The sequence below is a fragment of the Penicillium hordei genome, assembly GCF_028827395.1.
Source record: "Penicillium hordei strain IBT 12815 chromosome Unknown utg000001l_segment0_segment0, whole genome shotgun sequence".
Taxonomy (NCBI): Eukaryota; Fungi; Ascomycota; class Eurotiomycetes; order Eurotiales; family Aspergillaceae; genus Penicillium; species Penicillium hordei.
This window is the reverse complement of record NW_026623142.1, coordinates 149,250-159,860: the sequence shown is the minus strand read 5'-3', so window position 1 is coordinate 159,860 and position 10,611 is coordinate 149,250. Positions and strand designations below refer to the sequence as shown.

The window sequence follows — 10,611 nt, the reverse complement described above, 5'->3', positions numbered from 1 at the left end:
TCAGTAATCTTGGTCATCTTCCGAAGCATCCATATCATCTTCATCGTCAAGACCCTCAAAGATCATGAACTTCTCGTTTTTGGCATCTGTCTCATCAGGAACAACGTTTCCATCTTGAACCTCACAATCCTTCAGCACGGTTTCCCGGCCGATCTTGCTGCGGCGTCCAACAATGGTACCCGTTAACTGACAGCGTTCGCCAACAACAGCACCATCCATAATCAAACAACGAGTCAACCGGGCACCACTGGCGATATGGCAATTAGCACCGATGATAGTTTCCTTGATCACACACTTTTCCTCAACCGTGGAGTTATTATCCACTAAACAGTCGTTCCTCGTGACGGTACAACGTTGCGCAATGCTAGCTGTGTTGGCCACTTTGGAAGCATGCGCGAATGCCGACGAAGCGACTCGGCCAACCTCTTCGATAGACTCCAGCTTAGCAAGACGGAGAGAGGTAGAGAGAAGGATGGCGGATGAATCAACCCGTCGAACAAAAGGTGCGGTGCCCTTTTGGACGTAAGCGAACATCGGTGGTAGGTTTGACTTGGGACTGTTGACAATTTGCGAGGTGGAAGCCTTGACACGAGAGGCAAATTGGGGGTCTGGTGCGGTTGTGCTGAACTTGGCCGGGGTGGCTTTGGTAGTGCTCATGCTCTGAAGATCAATCTCCTCCTCCAGCGATTCATCATCGAGGGATTCACCGTCGTGGCTTTCACTCTCCCCCAGGGTGAGCCCGTGGCTCTGGCGACGGCTTTTCTGCTGGAAGATTTCGTTGATCTTCAGCTTCTCGCTGAGGCCTTGCTGCCATTCCGATTTGGCCCACCATCCAACCAAGTCTTCACCGACTGACTGGAATTGCTCATTCAAACGAGCCATGTCCTTGACCCAGTAAGGTAGGACGTAGATATGCGCATCGCGGTATGTCGTGAGCAACTTCACATGGGCATGTGTATCCACCAGGGAGTGGCGCACAAGGAAGCCCTTGTCATTTTCCAATTTCTCTTTCAATGTGGCCATGGGCATAGAAAGGACTAGTTTGGAGAGCGAGGAACGAGGAGCGGCATGAGACACGGTAGGAGCCTCGTTCTTCTCAAGTGGTGCAACTGCCACAAAGTCTGTAGCTTCGCCCTTGACACTCTCCTCCCGACCCTGTGTCTGATAGTACATGCTGAGTCCATTCCGACGATTTTTCTCGCCGCCAGACACCATCCATGCTTCAAGCAGAGACTCTCCGGGGATTTCGCAAACTAGATCACAAGGCAAGAGAAGGAAGTCTGATTTTATACAGGTCTGCACCTCGGGCAGACGGAGGAGCTCTGCTGTGCCTGTCGTCATCTCGAGATCCGCCGGTGCGATGATTGATGGCGAAGGGAGTGAGGTAAGATGTGGGTTCTGTCGTAGAGCGGCCTGCAGAGGAGCGAGCGAAGAGGGAGGAGTGACCAAAGTGACATCTAGCATAGTCAGTCTTCCATCCGATGTTTCGCGATAGAGCACATGGCGTCATGGGATGCCCCGCATGCTATTTCGACGGTGGGAATGCGCTTACCAGTGATACCCATCCTTTTCGACCAGTCTAGAGCATACCAGAGCATTGGACGGTTGGCCACAGGAATAAGGCATTTTGGGTATTCCTCGGGGTTCGAAGTGAATGTGTTGAGCGATACACCAGGGCCACACTTATTTGCTTGTTAGTTTTCATTTCAAGACATATATGGAAGTTAGTTGCTCACAAGAATTAGGGCCTGCAGGCCCGTTGGTGGAACGGATACTGAGTGAGGCATTATTTAAACCAAAAATGCGCTTGCGAGCCCTCACACCTAGTCATATATTTCTCTAAAACCGATAAGCCCTGCTTCGGAGGAGTCAGAAAAACCACTTACATAATCGGAGCGGGTGATGACACGTGACTCTGACCCGCCTCCAGATTTAACAGGACGCAAACAGGACAAACACAAGTAAACACCCGCGGTAACTAATCACCAGCCACATGTTTCTAGGACCCGAGGAGAGACGTCTGCCTCCTTTCGCTCATTCCCCTTTCCCCAACCGCTTATTTTGCAAATCGACGCGTGAAATGCAACCTGCGAGTCATTGCGACCGCGATTAATAACCGTTAAATGTGCCACCTTTAATTGAACACCCCGCGATCGCAATGTCCTTCCCTCAAGACCCTCGGCGCCGCCGCGGCGGAGCCGGCACTGGGTTCAGCTCAACTGGCGGACGAACGGCCATTGGATACTGGCTCCCCTTGGCCTTGACTGCTGGAATTGCAACTATTAGCATTGCAGCTTGGATCTGGAGTGAACGAAATGACGACGAAGACGAAGATGACCCCCCCCACGGAGATGGCCGCCCTTACCCGCCTCCTGTTGGATCCGGAAGTGACCACCCCCCACCTTCTTATACTACCGGAGATTATGCCCGAAGCGCAGGAGCGGAAATATTGCCTGGAGATGCTTCCTATGATCATAGTATGATGGCTCGCATGCAAGGTGCTTTGCGCCGCACGCCTAGCCCTCAACAGATCTTCGACGGCGCTAGCAAAAGAGTCGTGGCCGGTGTCACTGCCGCAGGAGCCTTTGTCGGTGGCGCTCTCACCTCAATTCGTGAAGATAACAAAGGTGAGGGCGACTACGAGGACCACTCCAGATGGTCGGAGGAGGCTCAAACCAGAGCTCACGAGAGAAGCCAAGAAGGCGCCATTGCACCGACTATGAGCGGTGGATTGCCGAGCCGTTCAGCAAATATCCTTAACAAGGACAAGAAGGTTGTTGCAATTGTAGTCTCCTCGGTTTCATCGGCTGACGACGACGAATTTCCTTCTGAACATGCGGTAAGAACTTCTCGCCCTTGATACCTACTTCGTGCTTTCTGACAATCGCAGTCCATTCTATCCCATCTCCCTGAACATGTCGATCTGGACAACTCCAAGATATTTGTGTTGATCTATGCCCCGGAATTGAAACACGCTATCAAGAAGGGGGGCTCATCTCCCACAACGCCATCTATGGCTTCGTCTTATTCGAACATTGGCACCGAAGAAGGAGCTTCTGTCGGGGAACTGGCCTCTGGGGACTTGGCTGCGGTCGAGCCCCGCCAGGACGATGGATTGGAGGGCACTTCTCGCTTCTTCAGAACGTTATATACACAGGCACAAGCGCTTGTTGAGAAGGACAGCATGATCATGCCTTTCAGTACCCCTGGCGGCTATGTGCACCTCGCTCGCCACCTATTCCCAGAGCTTGTTTATATCCAAGAGTCGTTAACTGGAGATCGGGGGGAGCCTGCCATCCATATCTCTCAGTGGGTTCGCCAGGTTATCGTCGTGGTCGGAGACGAGGGTGGCCGTGGCGGGCTTATCGACAGTGATGACGAGTCAGCACTTGGCGAAAAGGAAGAGAAGTGGTGGAAAAAAGAAGGCGTCACAGGACTCGGCAAGCGCATTGACGTGGTTGATGTTGTCCGAGTCGGAGATGACTGGCGACGACGAGTGCGTGGTCTGGACTAGTTCAGATCAAGTTTCGGCCCCATGATTTTGATGTTGATATTTGTCTGCTTGCATGTGTATATCTTTTTTTTTTTTTTACACCCTCTTATGACTGATTGACCCTATTCCCCTGTTTTTCAAAATCTCTTGTTTTCATTTTATACAATTCGCTTTTGACAGAATAATTTATGCTTCTTTTGCTGCAAACTGCCTCTATTACCACATAGATAACCCTCAGAATTGGCTCACTTAGATCTAACATGTACAGAGCATTAGGCCTACCTTGGCATATTTCAGGTAGTAGTGTATTCAAGCCATTCAGACATTGATTCATCTACCTACGTATTCACTCGATCGCATTGTTGTTGTATCTCATTGTTGTATCTGTTCTAGTCCCAATTCGGAAGGGGTCATGTGACTGACTTCACGTTGACCCACGGCTTGGCATCATCAGTTGACCTACCTCTGCAAGACCTCGTCCAGCGGCTTCTCCGATTCACCCCTTCCCAGCAGCATTATTGGACGGGTGCTTTCTTTCTTTCATTCTTTAATCCCACTCGGTCAACCTCCGCCGCTTTTCCGCATTGATTCCAGCTGTGCTGGGGACAGGTATTGCCCTACCTATCCCCACATGTCTCGCGCATCGGCCATCTCACTCATTTCCCGAGCACGGCTTTCATTTAACATCATCAAACCGGCATTCCGATAAGTCGCATTCTTAACTCACTGGTCACGCCGAGGTTGCGCAACCGGCGCAGACATGATGGCGACCGCAATTTCCAAGCCGGCCTCCCATACCCAGAAGATGAAGCGGCCGCCCCCGCCTTTCGGCCAGGCCGCGGCCAACGGAGTCAAGGGCCAGCACCTCTCGTCTTCGCCCCCATCTGCCGCAAAGCGTCTTCCCACTGGAGCCTCCGCCAACGCAACTTCCAATTTCACAAATGGCGTGGCCCATGTGGCGAATTCCACGACTAAAGGCCCCCTTAATCGGACCAGGAATCAGTCGCAAAGACCCATGGATCAGTCCTCGCGCTCTGGCCGGCCAGTAACGAGGACTGCTGCAACAGATCAGGCACACCGAGCTGGGAAAAAAGCCCCAGAGCCATATGGTTAGGAGTTCCTTGACATCCGCAATGCCAATGCGCGATCACTGACCTTCTTCTCATAGTGAAAACTACATCCTATATCCTCAAGAAGTATTCGAAATGCCCCCCATCCCTCATTGTGCATTTACATCCCACACATTTTCGATTTGAACAGCAAGATGGTAGCTTCCCTTACAACTCCGAGATGAAGGTCATCATCGAGCACATTCGTGCCGGGACAGTTCCGCATGATCTGATCGAGGAGCTTCTTCGAGGCGGTGTGCAGTTCTATGAAGGTAGTTATCTGCTTTGATAGGTGGTCCAATTAACCTTTGCTAACATCATTAGGTTGTCTCATCGTCCGTGTCATCGATCACAAATCTGCTTCGGCGCAAGCAAGAAAGGCATCAACTACCTCATCCAACGAGAACAACACACCATTCTCTCTACACAACTACAACGAACATGTTACCCCATCGGCTTTTGTTCCATACCCAAAGCAAAATCAGCTCACGTCGGCCACACAAGGCACTAAGGCTGATGGAACACCGATTGCCAATCAACAGACAGATGGCCCGGCGATTGGTGAACAGACGGATGACAAAAGCAGCAACATAAGTCAGAAAAATGCCCCCGTGAAGCCTCGAGTATTTACCACAGTACTTCATCCCACTGCCCGAACTTTGCAGGCAGAGTTGACACTGCTGGTCACCACTCCCGACCCGAGAGCCAACAAGGCACCAGCTCAACCAAGCTCCTCTACTTCTTCAGCTACCACTGGAAGTAGTCAACCAGATCGTGGGAACGTTGCAAAGAGACAGAAAATGCTGGTTGAACCAGAGGATCTTTTGGAGTGCGAATCTAAAATGATACAGGCATTGGCACCTCCTCTCTTCTTGGATCCTGTGCATAGTATCGAAGCCGCGCAGGAGCTATTTAAGCACCTGGAAAGCCCACTGCATTGCGACCCGCCACCCTTACCCAAGCGCCGAAAGAGAACCGTTGCCGAACTCGCCGCGGACGAAGCTCTGGCAGCCGAAGAGGAGAGATTCATGCTCATCATGGACGAACGTCTGGAGCCCACGGCTTCTGGTCCTGGTGGTGCTGCGAAGGCTGCTGCCGTGGATGACGCCGGTGGTGTAGCACCGTTCGAACCCCGATTCTCTCGTTTCAAGACACTTGAAACGATTCGCATGCAACACGAGGAGAAAGCCAAACGTGAACATGAAATGAAGCTGAAGCAGGAGTTGGCCAAGAGGCAGCAGCAGGAACAGGAGAGAGAGCGGCGCCGTGCGATCGAGCAGCGGCAAGCCGAGGAACACGCGAAAGAGGAATCGCGGAGGCAACAACTCGCTGCCCAGCAGGCGCAGGCCCAACTCGCTGCGCAACAGCAAAACCGTCACATTATGGCTCAGCCCAATGGCGTCAGCCAAGGCCAACAGTCTTCACCTGTAGTACGTAACCAGACCCCACATGCCACTTCATCACCACTGGTTGGTAACATTATGCCTCAGGCTGTTCCGATGACCATGACCGCATCTGGATCTGGCAGCCCACCGCGACCTCCATCTGCTTTGCAACATGCGCACCCGAATGTTATGAGCCACCCGATGGCACCTTCGAGAAGTCAGCAAGGACCAAGCCGACATGGTACTCCGCAGATGACCCAGGGCACACCGGCTATGTCGCATGCCACGCCAATCATGCGTAATGTTACGCCTACTCAGCGGATGGGTCATGGCAGCCCAACTCACTCGATGGGTCAGACTCCAGTAATGAATCAGGGCATGGCAGCCACGCCCCAAATGAACGGGGGCATGCCTTTCACGCCACAACAGCAGATGATGCTGCAACACCGACAGCAAGCGCTTCTTCAGGCGCAACAGCAAGGACACATCCAGCACAATCAGTTCACGCCGCAGCAGCTAGCCCACCTACAAGCCAATGCCCACGCTCAACAGAATATCCAATCTCATCAACATCAAATGCTACAGCAGCAACAGCAGCAGCAGCAGCAGCAACAGCAACAACAAAACCACCAAGGTGTTCCTAAGGTTACACAACAAGGCCAGCAAGCATACCAGGCTCAGCTCATGCGTGCTCAATATGCGCAGATGCAGATAGTCAAGCAGCAGCAGCAAGGCCAGCACCCACAAATGCAGGGACAGCAAGCCCAGCCACATCAAGGCAATCAGCAGTTAACAAACCAGCAACAGCAGCAAATGCTGATGGCAGCCGCACAGGCGAATGGGGGCCAAATGGGTCCAAATGGACAACCCATGAACCAAGCACAGAGATACACCCAGCTCTACCAACAACGACTGCTTCGCATGCGACATGATATGTCGACTCGGTATATGGCTCAGTATGGCCCACCAAACCAGTATCCCTCCAATATTGCGCAACAGTATGGTCCTGGGCTGGAAAAGACTGCCAAAGCTTGGGTCTCCGAGGTCATGCGACGTGAGCGAGATGGCGGACAGCAACAACAACAACAGCGGGCTGCGTTGCAAGCCCAGCAAATGCAAGCACAGGGCTCGATGCACAGCATGGGTGGTATGAATAACTGAGGCTATTCTGTGTGCTGGCGCTGATATAATGTGGCAACATACGAGATTGACGATAACCTGTGAGGACAGGTTTTTCGACATTTACAATTTCACCGGTGTAAAATCTGGCTCGAGGTCGATTTATGATGAGCATTTACCCAACAGCAGCGGATCATTGGTTAACAACCGCTCAATGTCTCTGCTTTTGGCCCTTTTCCTTGTTCTTTTTCTTGTTTTGCTTTTCTGAAATCCCGGGGTTTTGTACAGGGACCAGACATCGTGGAGATTGGAGAGGACGGCGTTATTTTGTTTTGCTTCTTTTTTTCATTTTCATTTCAATTGTACTATTTTGGCGCGGCTTTCGGTGGGGACCCTGGGATTTATCAAACTCGATACCATTTTGTACAGGAGTTAATTTGATATCACGACGCGACTATGGGGTTTGGATTGCAAATTGCATTATGGAAATACCTTGAATTTGATAGCACAAAATGCAACGACTGGCTTCTGTTTGTTTCTGTTCTATAGCCAGTTCTTTTTGGTTGGAAGTCTCGATTATAGCTTGAGTGTGCTCGATCCTACATGTCCACTGGGAGACACCTCGGACGATTCCAGCATCGGTCTAAGCACATCTCGAACAGTGTTACAAGTAGACGAGGGACCCGATTCTGCTTTGAAACTCTACTCAAACCAAATTTAAATGAGAAGACGAAGCACAATCGAAGTAATCAATTCATTTTGTATAAATAAAGTCTACGAATAAACACGGGATGTTCCAGATCTTCAATGGATGTTTGACACCTCGGGCGAACCGTAGGACAAAAATCTAGTACTCACTGGCTAGGGAGATAAATCTCCATTTCGATATAAGCACTTCTTCGGCGCGACCGCGGCCATGAAAGGGCCGGATCGCAATTTGACATCCGTGCTATAAGCCGCAAAGCTGTAGAAGAGGGAACGGGGAAAGGCAAAAAGGCACAGGATAATGATTGTAAGTATTCAATTGGATACGTAAGGTATCAAAGCTATGAAAAAGGGGGGATATCAAAAGACATCGTCAGTGTGTATCAAGCATATAAGACAGCCGGTAGTCATCACTTCCTTTCCCAAGACTGTTCTCTGGTCAATCGGTACTCAGACTGTTGAGCTTGATATTTTTGAAACATTCATGGAGAAGTTCATGCCAAAAGAAATGGTGATCATCATAGTATGGATAGACCAGAGTCGTCTCGTGAGATGGAGGGGTACCCATAGAGGCAAAGCTAAGGCCATTGATCAGGGGAAGACATTAATCCCTCGAGCAATGACTTTTCGCAAAGCTTGTTGTGTTGTCGAGTGGCAGACAAAAGATGTCGGATTTTATGTGAAAGAGCTGTGGAAAATTGGAACGCCGAGTTTTTATATCGTGTGATTACATAAATAATGTGTCAGCGGAGGTGGTTTAATGACTAAGCGTTTTCCCGAACGGGAACGGTATCAACAGCCGAGTCCAAAGTTATATATACATGGAAGAGAACGCCGTTTCTAAATTCTAGCTACAACACCAACAATAAGGAAAATGCCCAAGGGAAAAAGTCATATAAAAAGACTTTGAAAATAACTACCAAAAGGACGTCACAAGGCCGTTGTACATTTTCAGTTGTACTTTTCAGCGGGATTCATGTGGGGTTTTGATGTCTTATGACTTCGCAAGTGATATCATCTGATAAAAAGGACGAAAGTGGGTATAATGGGGGTCTAGGCTATAAGACTAGACCGTTGGACTTTTTTCCCCCAGAGGTCAGTAATGTACACTTAAGAATAGCCATGAGATCACCAATAACATGGCCGAAGCAAACGAAATTAAACAATCGGGGCCAACAGGATTAAAGCAAGGCGGGGAATCAGTCACCACCGAAAATATATGGACTCTGCTGTGAGCACTGCCACTTCGAGACTCCCCGGAACCGAAGCTAGGGATAATGATCGTCGCACATCACCCGAGGACGAAGTAAGCCGGGCGAATAAGAACAGTTGGAGATCTTCACTATTCCTACTGATAAACATAGAATGAAGAGAATAATAATATTGACGTTGCATCGCATACAAAAGGAACAATCACCCCAGAAAATATCTCATACTAAAGCAACCCAATCTCAGAGTCTAGAACCAACCTCATTAACGCTTGAGTATCACATTCCAATGCATGTACATCGTATTCTCCGCACAGTTAGTAGGTGTATATTGGTACAGCATGTATGCAGGGCCAATCGAAAAAGTGTGGTTGCATGAGATTGACATTGCATCATCGCGGATACGATTTGACTCTGAGGCTGGAAGGTTTCTAGTTATGCTGTTCTAAACTCTGTATAATGTCTCACCCTACTACATTTACCTCGATGTCTAAGTCTACGCGCACAGACATACCGATACGGTCTACGAGCGTGTTGATGGTTGTTATCCAAGTGGCCGGGAGAGTTTTCCCCTGGAATGTAGTAATGACATAGATAGGGTACACATTACATTGATAACACGTTTCGTTTTATCTGGTACTAAATTAGGAAAGTTAACAGACGAAAGGGGGGAAAGAAAGATTTCGTGATAGCTGTAACAATATCGGATTGAACACGAAGCAGCGGAAACAGTCCACCGATCGTTCACGCACGCAATCTAGAAATGGAACGAATGTTTATGGGAAAACAAAAATACATACAGAATCAATAGCCTAGCGGAAAGGCGGATACAACTCCAGACATTAATCCTTATAGGTACCATCGTGCATGGTAAAAGCACAAAATCAAGGAACGAAAACCAATAGAGTGGAAAGGCGGTTGGATATCATTCCCGCATCTCATGCCATTGGGCCCGGACTCCCACCATTCCAGATTTGTACGGCGTGGCATATACACAGCGCGGTGTAACAGTATACTAGGCATATGCAGAGCATGGGCGCGTCGGGCTAATTTAACGTCGTGCCTAGGTAATCACTTCACCGCACAATGTGCCAAACATCGGTGTAGCAGTGGACTCTTACCTATTTGGAATGGGGAATTTGGAATCTGAGGTTGGGTTTTGGGAAGTTGGGGAATACAGTTTGGAGTTAGTGGATATCTCTAGTATCGGAAAATAAGTGAGGTCAACACCGTTGGATCTTGTGCTTTGGAGGGTAATAGATAAGACCGAAGAATGTATATGCCGGTAGTGGATGTACAGGATAAAAGGCCCTACCAACACCCTGCGTTGGACTTTGAGGAACGGTAAGATATTCCATGCACGACGATCATTGGTGGAAAAAGCAAATATGCCTTTCATCCGGAAGGTGACGGGACCTTTGTCATAGGATGCTGATCTCTGTTCTTTTGCTCGGAAAGCGCTAATACCCAAGGAATTGGGAATGAAGAATGGGGGGTGACGTACGAACACCCACGGTGGTGAGAGTCTAGGCACGTAGGAGCGCGGCTCTTGACCGTGTCCTTGGCCATGCAGCATGTACAATGTAGCATGT

At 49.6% G+C, this 10,611-nt stretch overlaps 3 protein-coding genes across 3 annotated transcripts; 2 read left to right on the top strand and 1 right to left on the bottom strand.

The window, feature by feature from the left end:
* Positions 1 to 1,787, bottom strand: N7537_000062 (translation initiation factor eIF2B subunit gamma; the record flags this gene model as incomplete). The annotated part of the gene is made up of 3 exons (XM_056891120.1): positions 1 to 1,457; positions 1,553 to 1,682; positions 1,737 to 1,787. 3 exons carry the CDS (start codon positions 1,785 to 1,787, stop codon positions 1 to 3), a joined length of 1,638 nt encoding a protein of 545 aa, XP_056756115.1.
* Positions 1,788 to 2,158: 371 nt separating this feature from the next.
* Positions 2,159 to 3,514, top strand: N7537_000061 (uncharacterized protein; the record flags this gene model as incomplete). Its single annotated transcript, XM_056891119.1, has 2 exons — positions 2,159 to 2,839; positions 2,891 to 3,514. The coding sequence occupies 2 exons, from the start codon at positions 2,159 to 2,161 to the stop codon at positions 3,512 to 3,514; spliced, it is 1,305 nt and encodes a 434-aa protein (XP_056756114.1).
* Positions 3,515 to 4,253: 739 nt separating this feature from the next.
* N7537_000060 (uncharacterized protein) lies at positions 4,254 to 7,148 on the top strand (the record flags this gene model as incomplete). Its single annotated transcript, XM_056891118.1, has 3 exons — positions 4,254 to 4,602; positions 4,662 to 4,874; positions 4,927 to 7,148. The coding sequence occupies 3 exons, from the start codon at positions 4,254 to 4,256 to the stop codon at positions 7,146 to 7,148; spliced, it is 2,784 nt and encodes a 927-aa protein (XP_056756113.1).
* Between the last annotated feature and the right edge of the window lie 3,463 nt (positions 7,149 to 10,611).